At 53.0% G+C, this 20,645-nt stretch overlaps 2 protein-coding genes across 12 annotated transcripts in view; one reads left to right on the top strand and one right to left on the bottom strand.

Moving 5' to 3' along the window:
* Window positions 1-18,533, bottom strand: part of C11H6orf132 (chromosome 11 C6orf132 homolog) — a 36,282-nt gene extending 17,749 nt beyond the window's left edge. For all 9 annotated transcript variants that reach the window (XR_005021886.1, XR_005021887.1, XM_036869352.1 and 6 more), the window contains exons 1-2: window positions 18,315-18,533; window positions 8,487-8,593 (exon numbers count right to left, since the gene is read on the bottom strand). Coding sequence is in view for 7 of the 9 variants with exons in the window: in XM_036869352.1 (XP_036725247.1) it covers window positions 8,487-8,593; window positions 18,315-18,459 (252 nt within the window). In the remaining 2 variants the exon portion in view is untranslated. The remainder of the gene's footprint in view (window positions 1-8,486; window positions 8,594-18,314) is intronic.
* The window catches only part of LOC118903869 (guanylyl cyclase-activating protein 1), a 30,761-nt gene continuing 28,639 nt past the window's right edge, over window positions 18,524-20,645 (top strand). For all 3 annotated transcript variants that reach the window (XM_036869364.1, XM_036869363.1, XM_036869367.1), the window contains exon 1: window positions 18,524-18,650. The gene's annotated coding sequence lies outside the window, so the exon portion shown is untranslated. The remainder of the gene's footprint in view (window positions 18,651-20,645) is intronic.

Here is a 20,645-nt window from a genome sequence, read left to right as displayed (position 1 = left end):
AAGACCACTCCCAGGGGGTGTGGGTTCGATCCCTGGTCAGGGAACTAAGATTCCACATGCCACATGGTGCGGCCAAAAAAAAAAAAAGAAAAAGCCCCTAGATGATTTGGCTATGCCCCCCTCTTCCACCCATGGAGAACCACTGCAGCTGCTTGGGATTCATTCCCACATCCTCTCAGGCCTCCCCAGCCTTGCTTTTGCTCTTTTTTTTTTTTAATTGGAGTATAGTTGATTTAAAATGTTGTGTTAGTTTTTGCTGAACAGCAAAGTGAATCAGTTATACATATACATATATCCACTTTTTTTAAAATTCTTTTCCCATATAGGTCATTACAGAGTATTGAGAAGAGTTCCCTGTGCTATACAGTAGGTCCTTATTAGTTATCTATTTTAGCTTTTGCTCTTATTCTGCCTTGGATGCCCTTTTCCACCCAGCAAACTCCTGGTTATCCTTTAAACCCCAGATTAAATGCCCCTCCTCCATGAAGCCCTCCTTGGCAACCTCAGCCCAAGTTAATTTCTCTTCCTAGTGTGTTCCTCACCCTGTGTGCATTATTACTACAGCTGACATTTATTAGGTGCCTACTATGTGCTAGGCACTGTTCTGAGTACTTCACACGTAGCAGCCTAGTTACTCCTCATAGTAACCCTAAGAGGCAGGTTATTGTTTTTATTTTATAGAAGATGAAACTGAGGCACCAAGATGCTAAGTACACTGCCCGAGGGCACATGGCTAGTAAGTAGCAGGGCCGATATTGGAACCTTAGAGCCTGCCCTCTTTGCCACTACAGTATTCATCTTCACACTCTTCCTCCAGTACAAATTGAGGCCATTGCAGGTGACTGTGGTCTCTGCTGCCCCAGCCCAGCCTACCTGTGGGTAGGGGGACAGCTGATCCTTTATACAAGCCTGGCACACATGGGGCAATTCAATGAGTGTTCGATGAGTGAAAAAATTCCTAGAAGAGTGAATGAGAGGTAGAAAGAACACAGGACAGAGAGGTGTAAAACCTGTGTTCCGGTGCCATCCCCCCACCCCCCCGCCCCAGAACAAAGGGCCTCCCTCCCTCTTCTGTGAAAGCTCTTTAAGGATCACCTCAAGCAAGGTGTTCCATGAGCCCAGGCCCATAAGGTGTCCCGTCTGTGCTCGGCTCACCTATGCCATGTGGGTGGCAGCCTGGACACTCAGGGCTTCCCCTCCATGACAAGGTGTTGGGACAGACCTCCATCGTTGTCTCCAGAGAGTTCTCTGGGGGACAGGGGCAAGAGGGGGTAGAGGAGGAGGAGAGGGGGAGGGAGGAGTTTGTGAAGCTGCTTTTCCAGGAGTCACAGGGTGAGGCCAAGTGTGCAGGGCTGGGCCTGAGGTCACTGGTGGCCTCAGACGTGGGCCTGTGACTGTCACAGTCAGCTGGGGGCTGCCCCACACTCAGCGAGCTTGCCCTGGGAAAATCACAGATTTTCACCCCCTCCCCAGGGTGCTGTCTGCAGGGGTTGGCATGCGCCTCAAGTACACTCAGGAGAGAGAAGTGTGTGGCCCTTGGACGATGGCAGCCCCACATCGAGAGGGGTGCGCCAACCTGTGGGCAATGGAAATGACAGAGAACATGCAAATGAGCATCTAAGCACCTCTGCTGGGCCAGCCCACTGGAGCCTCCTTCCTCAGCCACAGGCAGCTGACCACGGACACGGCCACTCCCGGCACTGCTGCCACAGAGCAGCCCTTGCTCAATGCCTGGGGTAGAGTCCAGCCCTGGCCCTGCCAGATGGGGCATTCCCCATGGAACTGGGCCTCAGGCCTTCTGCATCCCCATACCCGGACAACACCCAGAAGCTAAGATCACTGGTCACCTCACCCACCTCACAGAGGGATGCAAGCCAGCTCCCCAGCTCAGTCAAGCAGCCCTTTAAAATCCATCACAGCCTCGTATATTGAAAAGTCACCCAGCAATGATTAGCTGTCAGGGAGGCTGGGGGCGGAAGTGCCATTCCAAGAATATTTAGATATATTTTCTTCCTTATACTTGCCTCTGTTTTCAGTTCTTCACAATGAACTTCTGTTTCCTTCATAATTTAAAAAAGCACACAGTACATAGTTTTGGGGGGTTTTTTAATTCTTGTAATCAAGAAGAAAGCGCATGGATTTTATAGGCAGGCAGACCAGATTGGCAATTTTTTTTTTTTTTTTTTTGACCACACCGCGCGTCATGTGGGATCTTAGTTCCCACACAGGGGATCAAACCTGTGCCCCCTGAACTGGAAATGTAGAGTCTTAACCACTGGACAGCCAGGGAAGTCCCCAGATTGGCAATCTTAATTCAACTCCATCATCTCAAAGACAGAATCGGACACAAGGTCAGTGGTCAGGAAGTGTGCCCCTCTCTCGCCTTTTGAGGCTCAGTTTTCTCATCTGTAAGATGGGGTTGATCCCACCTCCCTTAGGTTTGTTGTGACACCCCACACCTAAAGAGATCCTGCAGAGAAGCACTCAAGGAAGCGCATTTCCCTGGGCTCCTGGCCCCCAGGTCCTAACAAGGCTCAGTAGGTGAGCAGTGGCCTGAGTCCATGGACACTCTGCCCGGGCACAGCTCCCGGGATGTGTCTGCCCGGCTGGACCTGAAGAGATACATGGGTGCTTCCCCGTAGTCAGGGTCAGGTAGCCGGGAATCTCCTACTGCCCTTTCAACCACAGACATTTCAGAGTTGAAGAGAAGGAGGAAGGAAAGGAGGAAGGAGGAAGGGAGGAAAGCATTCACTATTCAGGATGAGGTTGTCTCCCCTTTAATGTTACAGGGCATCAGAGCCCATTGCTAGCCCCCTGCTGCACCACCAAGGGCTCAGGGGACAGCCTTACCCCACCGATGGGCCCAGCCCTGCCCCCTTGGCCTCCCTTGGCCTGGGACATACACATCCTCATGCCTGGGATTCCTTAGAACCCAGGCAACCCCCAAGGGTGGGTCACCAGGGGCTTGGCCAATGGGCCACACACGGTTGACCTTGGACACAGGCCAGCTCAGTGCCTTAGTGACACATTGTGGAATGCAAACTTCCTCACCAGATTCCTCCAGTAGCCTTGCTGGGGCACCTCAGGGTGAGGTGTGGAGCTGCAGGGGGTGAGGGAGATGACTCTGAGTCAGAGTCAGAGCCAGGCACGGCTGGGGACACTGCTGTAGGCTGGGGAGCAGGGGGACAGGCCCCCAGAGTGAGAGCTACAGGAAACCCCTCCAGGCACCCAACATCCCCAGCTGGGTGAAGCCCAGCCGGTTAGTTGTTTCCTGGCTTTGCGGGGCAGCGTGAGGGTGTGGGGTGTGTTCCCCACACAGCAGCTTCTCTGAAGCTGGGAACCAGTGAGCATTAAAAAAAAGAGCCCCATTACTTCCCCGCCCTGCCCTCCACCCTCTGCCACAGCTCACACCCCCTTCCTGGGGAACAGAGAATTCCACCAACAAGGCCGTCTTCCTCTGGACCAGCCTGCCATCCCAGAATTGCTCTTAGACCCTCGTTTCAGGGTCCTGCCCTGGACTCTGAGCTACAGAGGGCCCTGCTCTGGTTCCCTTTAGGGCAAGGAGTCCATGGGATCAAAGAAAGGGACATGCCCTAAGAGCCCACAACACCCCGTTCTTGACCCTGCTCCAGGCACCAAGGTCCCTAGAATCCCCCATTTAAATGGCCCTGAGCCCATTTCTAGAGCTTCTTTCCCAGTCAGTCCTTCTGAGGGCAGCCCAAGCTGGGGGTGCACATCCCTGAGCCCAAGGGGTGGCCATATGTGGATAAGGATAAGGGTGTGGGTGGAGCTTTGGAGGTTCAGGCTGAGACCGCCACCGTGGAGGAGGAGCCAGGTGGGCAGAGGCGGGGGTGGCTACGGTGGGGAGAGGGTGCTCCATCCATACACTGGCTGCAAGCTTCTGACACCCACCCCCCAGGAACGCATGGAGCTTCCCCCACCTGACAGCCCTCCCAGCTAACGTCAGCCACGTGAATCACTCGAAAGCCAATAAGGACTGCCCTTCCCAGCTCACCCTAAGGAGCTCAAACCCCAACCCCAAAGGGAGCCTGGGCCTTGAGTTCAGAGATGAGCTCCCACAGCGGGGGGATGGAGTGGAAAAGTGGGAAGGAGAAATCCGGCTGACTCGGGCTGCATCTCTGAGTTTCACAGAGGGCAGGGTCCAGAACAGTCAGGCTTCCTGCCCGGAACCCAGGCTGACACCTCCCCAGGCACCGCCAGGCCTGCCTGACTCAGAGGGTGGGGTGACCCAGGGAGCTCTCACCGCCTGGGGCAGCCCAGGGGACCTGTCCAGCCAGTTTCCCCATATTCGCCACGTTGGCATTTAATTTTTAATTCCTCATATGCATCGCCCTGGAGATGGCTGGGTTCAGAGTAGGGTAGGGCAAGAGGCAGCCCCAGAGAAAAGTACGACCTTTCCTCCACCAGTTGTTCCACCAGCTCAGCTCTCAAAAGCTAGGGACAGGCTCTGGCTTGAGCTCTGGGCTGAGCTTCCCCTTGGAGGTAGAAGGAAGTGGGGAGAAAGGAGCCTTCCCCGACTCAGCCCAGGCCCACGTGGTGTAGACAGGACTGGATCGAGAGAAGGAGACCTGGGCTTGGGTCCTGTCTCCACCTCCATTGAGCTGTGTGGCCTGGGCAGGACCGTCCCCTCCCTGGGCCTCAGTTTTCTCATCCTGATGAGCACCAAGGTCCGCCCCTACCCCAGCTCTGAAGTTTGCGATTCTAATCCAGTTCCTCGGAGCTTGCAGAGCAGGAAGTGGGGTGGCCCTGGTGACTGAAGCACGTCCTTTTCAGAGGGCCTGGAGTCTCTGGGAGGCTCCAAGGAGCTGACCCCACCTCCTGCCCCTCCGTTAGCAAGTTATTTTAACACAGAAAGTCACAGCTGAGGAGACCCTAGTGGACCATCCAGTATAACCCCCGCTGGTGGGTGAGGAGCCAGAGGCCCTGGGAGAGGAAGGGCCTGGCCCTCAGCCACCCTGCAGCCCAGTGGCAGAGCAGGCACTGGTGCCAGTTACCTGAGGATCAATCCAGATCCCATCCCAGTCACTGAGGGATCCCAAGGTCCTTTTCATAATTGGCCTTTGGCTGCTGGCTGCCTGCAAAAGTATTTCTTCGTTCTCTGCACTTTCACCTCAAACAGAGCAAGGAAGCTCCAGGAAGGGGCCAGAAGCACCTGCTGTGGCCCTTCTCTGCCTCATCTTGCCCTCCCCTCTCGCACCAGTCCCTCTGCAGGCTCCTGAGAGGTACTGACAGCGACAGTGCTCCCAGAAGACGGCCTGGCCCGGACGGCGCTCAAGGAAGAGCATGGGCCTGTCACGGGCATCGCCGCCTTGAGCCTCGCCTGCCCCAGCATGGCCTGGCCTGGGAGGTGCCCCCTGAGTGTGGGAAGGGAGGAGAGGGAGGGGCAAGGCCCAGCTGGTTAGGACAGTGTCAGGCAGGGCTTGGCCTCGACCCAGCTCCCCACCCCTGCCCCAACTCGGTGGGGCTGGGGGTCAGGGTGTGCGCACGTGTGTCTGTGTGTGAACCCACAGTTCTGTCCTCCTGTCTTTCATTCTCCCGGCCTCCTGCCCCAGCTAGAAGAAAGCAAAGGACCCAGCCCAGAGCCTAAGGGAGAGGAGTCGGACTCCCCTCAACCCAGGAGCCGGTGATGAAGGATATTGGGGCTGCTTTGTATCTTACGACCTGAATCAGGAGTAAAACATGTCCCCGGGATACGGGGCCACCATGCCCAGGGTTCCTAATCTTAAGGTGCATCATAGGTGGGCTTCCAGGGGCCTGAGATCCCTCTGCTGGAGTTGTAAGCAAAATTACGTGTACGTGCCTCATAGCCTCATCATGCTCTCAAAGGGGTCTATGACCCTACAGAGGCAAAAGCCCTGGTGCCCAGAAAGCCCTGGCTGCCAGGCAGGGGTTCAGAGAGGCAGACACGGGAGATGCAGGCGGTGCTGCGGGCTCGTGCTGGGAGGGAAGAAAAAAAGCTTCTAGGCCGTGGGTGGAGGGGAAGATAGGACGGCCTGAATAGAACTCGGACCCTGGAGCCTGGCTACAAATCCTAGCTCTGCCACTTATGAGCTGCCTGTCCTTAAGCAAGTTACTGCCCCGTCCTGTGCTTCAGTTTCTCTACCTGTAAAATGGGGATTCACAGCAGCATCTTCCCAAGAGGGTGGCTCCAATGACTCTGGTAACACATGCGAGGCACTTGGGATGGTGCCTGACACACAGGAAGTGCCCCCCACGTGTTAGCCACGATCTCACGGCCCTGCCACTGGCTAGGACCACACAAGCCACCAAGCCGGCACCGATGGCATGGAATGACCTTCCCTTTCTGGGTTCAGTTCCTGCCAATGTAAAGTGAGGCTGGTGTGGACCCGACAAGGCCCCTTTAAGTTGTGGGTTCACAGTGCGTTCATTCCCTCGCCCTCACCAGTGAGGGGCCGTGAGTTTGGTGGCGAGAAGCCCCATCTCCTGGGACTGGGTCTGAGGCTTGCCCGGAAGGACTGCTCCCAAGCCAGTACCAGCCAGCAGTCCCTAACCCTGTGTAGCCCCCCCAGTCATGCTCTGCTTGGCCCAGACCAGATCCAAACCAGAGGACCCAAGCCAGAAAGGAGGAGAGCAGAAAGGCAGGGACCTACACTGATTACTGAAGGGGCCCAAAGTGGGTGGGAGCAGGGATACAGGATGCCGGCCCATCAGAACAAACTCAGCTGTGCCGCGTTAACCCTTTACTTGCTGGTGCAGATCTGAGGGAGGAGCCAGGACAGCAAGAGCCACTCAAGGGGAAACAGCCATTTATTTAAATATTTTAACAACCAGAACAGGCACTGGTGTGTCAGCCCTGGGCGCCCACCACTGTAGTTCTTAGTATGTGTGCTGGGAGTAGGTGAAGGGAGAGAATCGAATTCACCTCCAGCGATAGAAAAATCTCAAAATTATTTCATCTGCATGTATGGGTGCGATAACCCTGTAACAGTTCTATGCATCTCTGGAAACAAAGTTAGGGGTGGACTCATTTGCTTTATACCTTTTTGTTGTTGTTGGTGTACCCTCTCTATTCATCTGTGATGTCCGTGAATTGCTTTTGTAAGCAGAAAACAAATTACTTAGAGTTGTATTCCCAGAGGTCTGTGTGCTCAGCCCTCCACATACAGGCCTTGGGGTCGCAGCAAGGAGACTGTAAGACTCAGTCCCTCTCACAAAGAATCTCGGGGTCTGGTTGGTGAGCTTGGACAACCCAGAAAAAATTGGTGATGGTGAGAGGGAGATGGTTGTGCTAGGCAGTGCTGGACAGAACTTGTGGGTGCCCCGGACTGAGGCATGGGGTGCCGTGAGGTCTAACGGGCCCCTGAGAACTCAGACCAGGATTAGGTGCCTTGTCAGTCGAGGCAGAACAGAGCCCCATGGAGGTATGGGATGCTGTGACCCCAGTGACTGTATTGTCTCAACCGGGACCCAGGTCTCACAGACAGTAGTGAACCTGGAATTTATGAGGCTGACAGTTTAGGCTCTAAATCTGGGCTGTCGCATACGGTAGCCACTGGCCACAAGTGGCTATTGAGCCCTTGAAATGTTGCTAGTCAGAAGTGGGATGTGTGCTCTAAATGTGGCACACCAGATTTTGAAGACTTAGTATGAAAGAAAGAATGTAAAATATCTCAGTATTTTCTACATTGATTAAATGTTGAAATGATCATCTTTGGACTAATTTTACCTATTTCTTTATCATGTAGCTACTAGAAATTATAAAATTACACGTGAGGCTCACATTATATTTCTATTGGATGGCGCTGGTCTAGGCTGTCCCTGAAAACCCAGTCACAGAGCAGTTGTTTTGAGTGTCTTTCCCTTTAGAGAACAAAAGCCCAACCACAGATTCCAGAAGGGAGTTTTTGGTTTCTGGCAGTTTCAGACCCACAAACAAATCAGTCCCAAATGCCCTTCTCCCAAGGGTCACTGCTATTTGACCTTCGAGACAGTTCAGGTGCCACCTCTTCTAGGAAGCTTTCCTTGATCACTGCCCTGTAGCTGGATTGGATACTCCTGCTCTGGCCTATGTTCTAATAGTCTGTTTACTGATTCATCCCCTGCACTGAGCAGGGAGTTGCTTGAGCAATGCTGGCTCAGTCATCTCTGAATCCCAGCATCCAGTGCAGGGCCTGGCACAGAGCAGTCAGCCATCGGTGATGGTGGAATATGAATCCTGCTGAGCTGGAGGTACCCACTGCTGCATTGCCTCTGCACGCAACTTCCCCATAACCTCTCCTTAGGTTTCGACTCAGAGGAACTGACACCCCTAATCCCAGCCTTGCTGCCATGAGCCACGCCTCCTCCCAGTAGCCACCCTGGGTTGGCATTAGGAAGGAAGGGAATGGACAGAGGGTGAGGCTGATGACCACTCGGGCCAGGGCAGGTGAGGCTCCCTCCTCTATGGCAGCCAAGGTGGCCCATCCAGAGCAGACCCACAGACCTCAGGGCAGAACCGTACTCACCAGTGGAAGAAAGGTCAGCAGGGGCCGGACTCTTGGCCGAGCTTTCAGCGTGGCGGTTCCTGACTCACTCACTGTGTCAAATCGGTTGTCTCCATAATAGATGCCGTCTAGAGGAGACAAGTGAGGGGAGACCATGAGCTGGAGATCAAAGGCACAGGGGCCAATGGAGTTTAATCAGGAAAACTGAGTTTAATCAGGCCACGCAGTGGCCCCTGCTGGACCCAGCCCAGCACCTCTTATATAACAAGATCCTACGGGTGGGGCGTGTGCTTTTGGGACCAAGTGAAGCAGGATTGGGAGGGACGCCAGGGGCGGTTTCTTAGGGTCTCCTGAGGCTTTCAGCCGCCAGCAGTCCTCTTTCTCCTCATCCACCCCATATAGGTCCTGAGCCTTCATTCCCACAACAAGTCCCTCCTTTTGGGGCCCTGAGAGCTTGATCAAGGCCCCAGCTAAAGCTTATCTCTGAGAGAGGGAGGAAAACAAGCTGGCTTTTCTCTTGAGTGTTTGAATTTCTAATCTGGAACAAGCAGAGCAGATGAGGCCGCCCAGTGCCCCAGCACCCACCTTCTGGACTCCTCTAACCCAAGATTTCTTTAGCTCCCAAACCATCAATGGTTGGGGGTATGGCTCCATCTGATGCGCCCTTGAGGACAGAGCAGAAATAGGACGGTAGGCTCCACCTGACTTAGTACAAATCCCAGCTCTGCCAATGACTTGCCATGTGGCTTAACCTCTCTGGGCCTCAGTTTTCCCATCTGTACAATGGGAACAATGACAGTGCCAGTAAATGTGGTCCCGTCCTCTGCAGGAAGACAGTACAGGACATTTCTCTTCCTCTAGTTGCTGGACCTGTGCTCTGGGCTGTTTCTACAGTAGTGGGAACTATTGTAGATCATTTTCTCAACCAATCTCCCTCATGACTCTTAACACACGTTGATGAGAATTTCACACACTGTCACCTCCGAGAGGCAGGGGTCACTGTGGACCTCCTACTACATGGGCCATGAGCAAGGAGGGCTTTCTCCATTTACCGGGGCCGAGGGACTTCCTCTTCCTCTATAGCCAGAGGGGAAAGAGGAGAAAGGTCAAAATTCCAACTAACCAGAATCCTACTAACTGGAACATTGGATGAATGGTGGTTACTTTGCCTCTTGTACATGACTTTAGGAGAAAAGTGCAAGAGTTTAAAGATTCCCACATAGAGGGCCTTGACTGTGACATGGAGGCTCCAGGGAGCACCCCAGAAATGGGACACAGAGTCCTTTATGTGCTGCCCTACCTGGCAGAGAGTCGGCTGGCACATTCCAGATTCTCCACCTCTCAAAGGGGCCAAAATGGCGAGTTTTCCCCATGTCCCCGGAAATTCTAGTTCCCAGCGCTGCCACGTCCCGTCCCGTCCCGTCCCGTCCACTCTGGGCAAACACGATTCCCCAGTGGTGGCTGCCAGGCTCCATGCCTAAGGCTGGAGACCAAGATGCCAGAGGGTGGGTGGGGAGGGAGAGGGGGGTTGTAAGAGTGCAGATTTGGCACAATCAGAAACAAGAAAAGTAGAAATAACTGGACACCCCCAACAGCTACCACTAAAACCCACCCAATTCTCACTGGCTTCTAAGCATCTGTGTGTTGACACCAGGATTTCCTGGGACATTCTCTAGATAGTGCTGTTTTGATCACCAAGACGTTATACTGGGGGTGGGGTGGGGACTAACACAGGCATGCTTCCAAGCAGACCTTCCCTCTCATTATTTTATTTGATCTCTGCACCCGTGTTGGGGTCTAGGGAGCATCCTTCCTGCAGCTGAGTTACCACAATATGAATAGTTACTCTTGTTGTGTGCCTAGGAGTTTTAGAAGCAAGCAATCTGGCAAGTTGATCACTATAACAGCAGTAATAATATAAGACTAGGTAGAATTTATTGAACACTTGTAATGGGCCAGGCACCCTTCTAAGCATCTTATACATTATTAATCCATCTAATTCTCAAAACAGCCCCTTGCAATTGGTATGATCACCATCCCCGTTTTACAGATGAGAAAACTGAGGCACAGAGAGAGATCTAATAACTTGCCCAAAGCCTCAGAGTAAGTGGTGAAGCCGGGGTCTCTGCTCCAGGGCTGACCTCTGAACCACTATACTGTACACACTGCTCCCAAAGTGGAGAATCCTGATCCCGCCATTTATAGGATGTGGATGGGAGGATGGGGGTGTGAGGGGCAGGGGTGCTACTGGAGGGTATGGGAGGCTTGGCTGTAGCCAAGAAGCAGTGCTGGGGAGGGGTGGGAGGTGAAGCAGCTTGCCCAAGGCCCACACCGGTTAGGGCAGAGCCAGATCTGAGCCGGGGCCATCCGACCCCCACATGCACCCACTCTACACACCTCACAGATTCCATGACTCAGCCCTGATTCTGAGCCACTGTTGTCTCAGTTGGTTTGTGGTTGTTTTGAGCAGGGGAGCCCTTTCTAAGAATACGACTGTTCTCTGGAATACCTGTGTAAGGCGAGCAGCTGTGGTAGAGACAGAAGTGGAAGGCCTGGGTGGCTCCCTCCCAAGGGGGCACCTCTTGGAAATGCAATTTGATTTCCCCATTCTAAGAGGTGTGGCTGGGAGTCGGGGAAGGAAATGTGATGAGAGAAGCAGAGTCAAAGTGGTGTGATGTGAGAAAGACTCGGCTGGTCACTGCCGGCTTTGAAGATGGAAGGGGCCACGAGCCAGGGAGCGCAGGCAGCCTCTAGAAGCTGGAAAAGGCGAGAAAACATTCTTCCCTAGAACCTCCAGAAAAGAACACAGTGTTGCTGACACTTTCGTTTTAGCCCAGTGAGATCAGTGTCAGACTTCTGACCTACAGAACTGTAAGATAATAAACGTATGTTATTTCAAGAAAAAAAAAAAAAAGAGGTGTGTCTAGAACCTGACAGACTTTCCCTGGGCCCCTCATACCTGGGCTCAGTTCCCAGTTGGTCAAGGCACACCAGCAGGTGAGGCAAGTGTGGCCACTACCATAAGCCGGGTCCCCCAAGAGTTCAAGGTCAGGGCTGGGGCTTTCTGAGCCTCACTGTCAAGGTCCAAAACTAAACAGAAAGACAATAGAGTCCAACCTTGGGGATTTTCCTGTGGAAGTAAATGAATGCTGCTAGGATCAGTGTCAGGGATACTAGAATGGGCCTTCCTGGGAAGCAGCCCCCTCCTCAACTGAAGAGATTAAAGGAGGGCCTCTTGAAGAAGGAATGGACAGTGAGGAGGTGAAGCCGGAGACAGACAGGAGGCTGGACAACTCTACCCACGGTGGGGAAGCCACTGGGAGGCGGGTGGCCCTTTGCCCTCTTGTCAGGGAGAGCTCTGAGTCTGGACCCTTTGGGTTGCCCTCTTTGCCGATGGGGAGACTGAGGCCCAGAACGGATGGGGCTGGTCCAAGGTCTCAGAGCAGTGGTGGTGGTGCCAGGGCTCAAACGGGGTCCCCAACTTGCAGTGCTGGGCTCCAGGCACAAATAATGGGGTGCCTTACACATGGCGCGTGGCTTGCTGCCTCTCCCCGAACAGGCTGACCTGGTTCTCTCAGTCTGGGGCAGGGCGTGTGTGTGTGTGTGTGTGTGTGTGTGTGTGTGTGTGTGTGTTAAGTGGAGGGGAGAACAGCCAGCTTTAGGGGAGCTGAGGGCTGGGCACAAGTGGCTGCCTCACTTCCAGCCCTTCCTTTCTCCTTCTCCCCAAAAGGAGGAACCTCTCATTGGGTCTTTGGCACTCGTTTACTTACAAAGGTCAGGGTTGAAAGTCTGATAAAATGCTCTTCTTCCCCCAGCCCGAAAGCTGCCCATGGATCTCCATGGAGGCTGAGCTCTGGGACAGTTATTTAGCTCTTTCCCCAGATCCTAGACAGGCCCAAACTAGAGAGGAAATGAATGATAAAAATGTAACTGACACCTGATACGCCATATTATGAGCTGGGCACCATTTTAAGTGCTCTTTACATCCCCCTTCACAAACCTGTGCAGGGCTTCCCTGGTGGCGCAGTGGTTAAGAATTCGCCTGCCAATGCAGGGGACACGGGTTCGAACCCTGGTCTGGGAAGATCCCACATGCCGCGGAGCAACTAAGCCCATGAGCCACAACTACTGAGCCCACACGCCGCATCTACTGAAGCCCGCGTGCTCTAGAGCCCGTGCTCTACAACAAGCCACCACAATGAGAAGCCCGTGCACTGCAACGAAGACCTACCGCAGCCAATAAATAAATAAATTGTTTTTAAAAAAACCTGTGCGGGAGGTACTCTTATTATCCTCATTCGGCAGATGAGGAAGCTGAGGCTCAGAGAGGTTAAGTCCCCTGCCCAAGGTCCCACAGCTGGTGAGTAAAAGGGGCCAGGATTCAAGCCCAGGCAACCTGACTCTAGAATCCAATTCCCTCTGGTCACAGCCAGGACAGCAAGGAAATCACACAGGGATTCAGCATCTCTTTCCTTGGTCTCCTGTTCTTCCAGAGTGAGACTGGAAAGTTGGTGAGGTCTAGAGGAGACAAATGCATCTCGGAATCAGATCTGGGGTCACACCTCAGCTCCTCCATGTAGCACCTGAGGACTCAGGCTGGGTTTCCCCACCTGTCAAATGGGGATCATTTTGGGAGAAGCCTCCCAAAATCAAGGGAGACAAAAAAGCTAGCAGAGGTGAGAGGAAGGCTGGGGTAATGGTGTGGGGTCCCAAATTGCCAGGAGCCCCCAAATGGCCCCAGGAGCACTGGCCACAGGTTTCATCAAATTCCAGGTGCTTAAAAGCGGTGGTGTTCTAGCTTGGGAGAGTTTGCTACCTTGACCAGTGTAACCCAGTACCCAAAAACAGACCCTCACCTCTACCCCACTGAAGTGGGGTATCTGATCCTTGGCCACTAGGGGAAGGCCAGCCTTTCAGGGACGCAGCAGGGGGCCCCAGGTGAATGTAACCCACAAATGGCTGATGAGGCCCTTCCTTGCTAATTAACAGGGCCACATGACAGGAACCTGAAAAGGCTGGTCTGTCCCAGCAAGCTCCAGCAGGTCTGACCTGGTGCGCCGGAGAGAGGCCTTTGTCCAAGCGCAGAGGGGACTCCGAAGGTGGCACTGGGCTGGGCTGGGCTGGAGCCACAGAGTGTGGGGGGCGGGCACAATGGGAGGAGCCTTGGGGTTGGGTACTGGAGGGGGGAGGAGTGCAGCAAATAGGCCCTCTGCTTCCAGGCTAGGACACGCTACCCAAAGTATGGCCTGTAGACCTGCCAGACTTCACCTGGGAACTTCTCAAAGTGCATCTGAATCTGATCTTAACAAGGTCCCGGGTGATTGGATGCACTTTAATTTTTGAGCTGCCTTGAGCTGAAATGCCTTTGAGTCATTCAACCTATCTGAGCCTCTGAGTGTTTCCTCAATTGAGAAAACATAGTTTTTAGTATAGTGCCTGTTTCAATAAATAACTGATAATAATCATGATGATGTTATTATTGTTATTAATTTATTGGCTGGGAGAGAAAGGGCACCCTGTAACCAGTCTGCAGTGGTCAAGGGAGGGCCTGGCTTTCTGAGCTGAACTACAGGAACAAGAGGAGCTTATATAATGGGGCAGTAGAGAGGGTGTGTGTGTGTGTGTGTGTGTGTGTGTGTGTGTGTGTGTGTGTGTGTGTGTGTACTGAGCTGCAAGCAAACCACAGCACACCTCCAGGGGACAGGAGTAAACAAAAATCTCCTTCACACCCCTGCCACGGACAGGTCAGCTTTCCTTTCGGTAGGCTGGTGCACCCTGTAACCAGTCTGCAGTGGTCAAGGGAGGGCCTGGCTTTCTGAGCTGAACTACAGGAACAAGAGGAGCTTATATAATGGGGCAGTAGAGAGGGGGTGTGTGTGTGTGTGTGTGTGTGTGTGTGTGTGTGTGTGTGTGTGTGTGTGTGTGTGTGTGTGTGTGTGTGTGTGTGTGTGTGTGTGTGTGTGTGTGTGTGTGTACACTGAGCTGCAAGCAAACCACAGCACACCTCCAGGGGACAGGAGTAAACAAAAATCTCCTTCACACCCCTGCCACGGACAGGTCAGCTTTCCTTTCGGTAGGCTGGTGCCAGCCTGTCCCTGGCCAGAAATATGTGCTCAGCCCCTGGGGTTCATGGCTTCCTACCTGTTAGCCTGGCCTGAGACACCAGGTCAGGGGACCCCAGGAGCAGGAATACCAGAACCAGTAGCCACCTTAGGGAGCACTGGGGTTCTCCTGGATAAGGAGCTGGGACAGTCCCTATACATTTATTTAGAACTGCAAAAAGTCCTCAGGGGAAAGAGAATGGCCCAGCTCCATCTGGGGAAGGAAACCCCAGGGTTCTCAAATACTCCCATATAAAAGAATCACCCAGGAGCTGGTGAAAAGTCCAGAATCTGGGTCCTAGTCCAGTGATTCTGACTTCATGTACCCCAGGTGGGCCCCCTGGAATCTGCATTTTAAATAAGTGTTCTAGGTGGTTGGGAGGAAGGTGATTTACATTTTGGAGGAACAAGAAAGAAGGGCCCCCAGCAATCAGGGCATCCTATTGGTGGGGTGGGGTGGTGGTAGATAAAGAAGCTTGGCTCAACTAATCCAAGAGGCAAGGGAGGAGTCCTGAGTGACTGGCAGCCTTGTCTCAAGGCTGCAGCAAGTCCCTTATCGTGAGATTTGCAAAGATCTACATCTCTGCTTTCTCACGTACTTTAAAAGCAATTGTGCAGCCTTTTAAGACCCTTGTGTGGGCTTGCAGGAGGCTTAATTAGGATTGCAATCGCATTAAGTGAAGCCCTTCTAATAGTTACTGGATAAATGTTAGGGAAATCCTGTAAAGAAAAATTTACCTGTCACCACCTTCACATGACTGTTTGCATTTTACCTGCTGCACCCAGCCTACCCTTGTGCAAACAGATTTTTAGGACTGTAGCCACAGAGCAAGTGGTTACTCCTTAATTCCCTTACACACTCCCACACTGATTCTTCCCCCTCCATCCTACCGGCTATTCTCAAAGGGCTGGATACCGCCAGCATCTCAGAGAATGTCACAGACTCAGGGACCCTATGAAACTCTAATCCCAACCCCTCTGAGATCTTATCATGGCCTCTACATGCCTCAGCTACAGGAACTGAAGCAGGAAGTGCTCAGAGTTGGAAATGCCCTGATAATAATAAATTATGCAGGAGTTGACAGATTTGTTCTGTAAAGGGCCAGCTAGTAAATATTTTTGGCTTTGTGAACCATACTGTCTCTGCTGCCGTGACTCAACTCTGCCCTTAGTAGCATGAAAGCAACCGCAGACGATATGCAAATGATGGGCATGGCTGGCTGTGTTCTAATAAAACTTTATTTACAAAAACAGGCCATGGGCTATAATTTGCCAATCCTTGTTTTAGTGTTTTTCCTTTTAATGCTCTTCAAAGCACTGCCATATACCAACCTCAAGCAGTCATTCTGTAAGCAGTCTGGACACCAGCCCCATTTAACAGAAGAAAAAAACTGAGGCCCAGAGAGTGGCTAGGCCCCCACTTATTGACAGAGGTGGACTCCAAAACAGGTCTGGGATCTTCATCACATCCCAGAATCCCCAACACTGGTCCTTCCCCTCCCCAACTCCGAGCACATGTCCTGTTCAGCAGGAAGACCTCTGCTACCCCCACTGGCGCCCTGAGGAACACCCCAGAAACACTGGAGAGCCATCCTGCTGGGTGCACATTGCTTCCCACCCCTCCATGTGGTGCAACCAGGCTGAGTCAGATGGAGACCCAGCCCTGCCCCGGGGAACGGGAGGAGGTGCCTCCCTGGGCTCCAGCCCTGCTGGTGGAGGCAGCAGTTGGCTAGAGGTGACAGGGCACCATGCCTGCATTTCTCTACTGGAGGGACTGAACCCCACCTGCAGTCTGTTCAGTGCAGGCAAAAATGTAGAGAAGTATGTAAGGCAAAAATGTACAGAAGTGTGTAAGGCATTCCCCTTGGGGAAGGAGTTGGGGGAGGGGTGAGGGGGAGGTGTTCTCAAGCAGATGCCCCTCCAGTCAAATTCACCCTTGATTACCTTCCACAAAGTCCACTCTGCAAGCCGGCTAAGAGTGTGGTCTCTGGAGCCCCACTGCCTGGGTTCAAATATTGGCTGTGCCTCATGAGGCAAACTGTGGGGTAATGGCAATGTCCCAAAACTGAATTGCACTGATGGTTACACAACTTGATAAGTCTACTAAAAAAATCAGTGAACTGTACACTTGAGAAAACCCTGGCTCTGTCATTTAAAGCTGTGTGATCTTGGGCATGTTACTTAACCTCGCTGTGCCTTGGTTGCCTCATCTGTCAAACAGGATCATAGGCTAGGATTCAACAAGTCAACAACACAAGGACTTTAGAACGGTACCTTGCACCTAAGAAGGGGTCAATAAATGTTTGGGACCCAGGCGAGGAGAGGCGTTTAGGCCTCACAGAGTTGTACTTGGCAGGACGTGTGTGTTTGTTAAGTTCCTAAACCCTGCCTCCAAGCCACCCTGGCCCTCGTAGGCTTTGCTCCTGCTGTTTGCTCTCGAAATGCTGGATGCCCTTCCCTCTCAGCTTGCATGCTAGTTCCAATCAGAGGTCATCTCTCTCTGTTTCTTTTGCACTTACTCTTTTATAGCAAAGACTCAGAAAGGGCTAAACAGCATTCGGTCAGCTCTGTTCACCAGCTGGTCTGAGATCCTTGGGCCAGAGAGAGGCAACGTCTTGTTTGCCCTGCTCCTGTCATGGTGCCTTGTGTCCCAGCTGTGACAACTTGGGTGCTGAAGTGAATCCAATAGCAGGGGTTGAGGCTGTAACATCCTCTGTGGGTCCCCACACAGTGGCCATAAAGGTCAGTGAAGGTAATGGGGTGACAATGAAAGCAGGTGAGGTAAAGCAGTGATGGGTGACCCTCCTTGGGCCCAGAAGCTCAGATCATACACAAGAAGTGAATTCCTGTCCCCACCCCCTGGATTCCCCCTCAGTTATATAGGGTACAAACTGCAGAAAGGTGCAGTGATAAGGTGACCCACAGGCAGAACCCAAAGGCAGGGTGGGCATGGTGTTTTCAGATGCCTGCAGACACACCACCCTGATTCAGGGGCCAGGGGCAGCTGGCAGTCAGGAGGGGCTTCCTCAGCCTCCCCTGTCAGGTCTGGGGCTTCTTCCTCTGAGCTCATAGGCAACCCGGGCCCCAGCTTGACCTGGCAAGAGCCTGTGACCCCAGTCAGTGACTTGGTGTCTGGCACAGGCTGGTATCCTGCTAGCAGTGGCTCCTGTGTATTTTTCCTGGGCCTCCCCAGGGCAGAGCCAAGTGTGTGGGCGCGCAGATAGCAGCTCCCTCTCTGCCTGTGACCCCGGGCCAGGAGAAATGCGGCTGGGAACTGGGGGTGGGGGGACGGAGGAAGCGGAAAGAGTGGGGGGTTGAAAGGACCACCCCCAAGTCCTCAGATCCAGGGGAACACTCTGTGCTCAACAGTACTGCTGGGGGAAGGGTGAGGGAGGGCACTGCAAACCGCGGGAAGCCTTTCTGGCAACAATAACGCAAACATAACTTCCACAGAGAAGGGAAAATAAACACCTCGGAAGAGGGACTAAGATAAGATGCGGGGACCCCCGCAAAGGCCTCCGACCTCGCTGTGGAGAGGGGCCCCTCCTTCCCTTTCCCGGAGACACCTCTCTCGCCGGAGGCTCCTGCCCGGCCAGCACGCAGGTTCAAACGCGTTCCTTCCCCTCTGCGCTGCCGCGTCTCCCGCTCTCGAGGCCGCCGATCGCCCGGAGTCCCGGGAGGGAGGCCGCCCCCGGGGTGGGGGAACCACCCGGCAGCCCTGCGCCCTCCGGCTCCCGGGCGCACTCACCGAAGTGCCGGGTCCCCTCCTCCGGGGCCTCCTGGGTGAAAATCCAGGGGGGGTTGGTGGCGTAGAGGGAGGTGGCGGGAGGGTTGGCGTGCTTCTTGCCGAAGAGTTTGCTGAAGGTGCCCTGCACCGTCTGGTTCTTTTTCATGCTGCCGCCGGCCGAGCAGGCGCCGGGGAGGACCGTCCCTCCGCCTCCTGCCCTGCTCCGGACTGGACTCCTCACCGTCTCCCCAGGGGCCTCTACCAGGCCATGCCCCGCGCCGTCCTCCCCGCCCGCGCACCGGGAGACAGGTGCTGCGGGCACCGCCGCTCGCCGGGAAATGCGAGCTACCTGGACAGGTAAGAGGCTGCGGCTGCGACCTGGCCCCGCCCCGCCGCCGCCGCCGCCGCCGCCGCCGCCGCCGCCGCCGCCGCCCCGCCGCCCCGCCGCCCCGCCGCCCGACTCCCCCGGCCGCATTCCTGCCGCCTCCTTCCACAGCTGGCAATTGTTGGCGGGGCCCGGTGGGCCCGGGACCTCGCCCAGCCCACGCCCAGCCGCGGAGACGATCCGCCCCCTCCCTCGGGTCGCCTCCCGGCCCCCCTCCTCCACCCCTCGTCCCCCCGGGAAGGGAGGGCGCAGGCCAGTTCTCAGCTTCTCAAGAGGTGCGTGACCAGGTCGATCCGGAACTTTGGAAACGACTCTTGCGCCCAGCACTGGGGAAGTGGCCGGCAACAGCGCGCGCTGAAGGGTTCTAGGGGCCCCCAGAAATGCGGGCCAGGAATCTTCCATGCCTGTAAGGCAATGCCCATAAGAAAAAAAGGTAAAAGCAATAAATAAAAAAACTAAAAAAGCAAAAAACTAGTGTCCCGATCTGATGACTAGGGCGGAAAATATCCTCATTGACAGAGCTCCAAAGAACATGTAGGATGACTAAATCCTGGCATTTTTTTTTAAACACCAAATTCCTTTTCTTTTTCTTTTTTCTGTGAAGCTAAGTGAATATATATTTTTAATTGAAATATAGTTGAATTACAACATTATATTAGTTTCAGGTGTACAACATAGTGATTTAATATTTTTATAGATTATATACCATTTAAAGTTATCATAAAATATTGGCTATATTCCCTGTGCTGTACAATATGTCCTTGTAGCTTATTTATTTTATACATAGTAGTTTGTGCCTCTTAATTCTCTACCCCTATTTTGTCCTTCTTTCCTTCCTTCTCCCCACCTCCACTAGTTTGTTCTCTATATCTGTGAGTCTGTTTCTGTTGTGTTATATTCATTCGGTTTATTTTTTAGATTCCACAAATAAGTGATAGCATTCAGTATTTGCTTTCTCTGTCTGACTTATTTTAATAAGAATAATACCCTCTAGGTCCATCCATGTTGTTGCAGATGGTAGGATTTCATTCTTTTTATGGCCTAGTAGTATTCCATTGGGGTGTGTGTGTGTGTGTGTGTGTATACACATTTATCTGTATACATATAAATGAAATATCTTCTGTATCCATTCATCTGTTGATAGACACTTAGCTTGCCTCCATATCTTGGCTATTGTAAATAATGCTGCTGTGAACATTGGGGTGCATGTATATTTTGAATTAGTTTTTTCATTTTCTTCGGATATTTACCCAGGAGTGGAATTGCTGGATCATATAGCAGTTCTATTTTTATTTTTTTGAGGACCCTCCATACTGTTTTCCATAGTGGCTGCACCAGTTTACATTCCCACCAACAGTGTATAAGGGGTCCCTTTCATCCTCTAAGTGAATGTAATTTCTAAAAACTCCAGGTGGGTCAAGCCCACAGAGGTTCAGTTCATTCTCCAGGGAGACGAGCTGTGAACCTTTAAGTTGCTTCAAGTTCTATACTAGCTAGGCTGGGGGTGGCTGTCCACCAGGGGAGGTCCCATCAGATGAGGACCCGGGAGACTGTGTGAAAGATGCAGAGAGTAGGGGAGAGTCAGTCCAAGGGGTTAGATTTGGATGCTTTCTGGGCAGCCGGGGTGGAAGGCTGGGTGGGGGGTGATCAAGTCACAGATAGAGTGCTTCCCCTGAGCTACCCAATCAGAACCCCCGCTGCATTTCTCCTCCTCTTTCTCCCAGACAGTTGAGGTGGCACTGCTCTTTGTACCAGATATTTTCCCTTCAACTTTTCATCTTGAAAAATCTGAAAGACTAGTAAAATGACCACCTGTACTCACACACACACACACACACACACACACACACACACATTTTTCATTTTCTTTTTACTGACAGTTGAAAGGTGTGGATATCATGGCACATCTCCCCACACCCACCACTACTTCAGTATCCATTGCCTAAGCATAAGGACATTCTCCTAAA

This window comes from Balaenoptera musculus, chromosome 11 (assembly GCF_009873245.2).
Source record: "Balaenoptera musculus isolate JJ_BM4_2016_0621 chromosome 11, mBalMus1.pri.v3, whole genome shotgun sequence".
NCBI lineage: Eukaryota > Metazoa > Chordata > Mammalia > Artiodactyla > Balaenopteridae > Balaenoptera > Balaenoptera musculus.
This window is presented reverse-complemented; position numbering and strand designations above follow the sequence as displayed.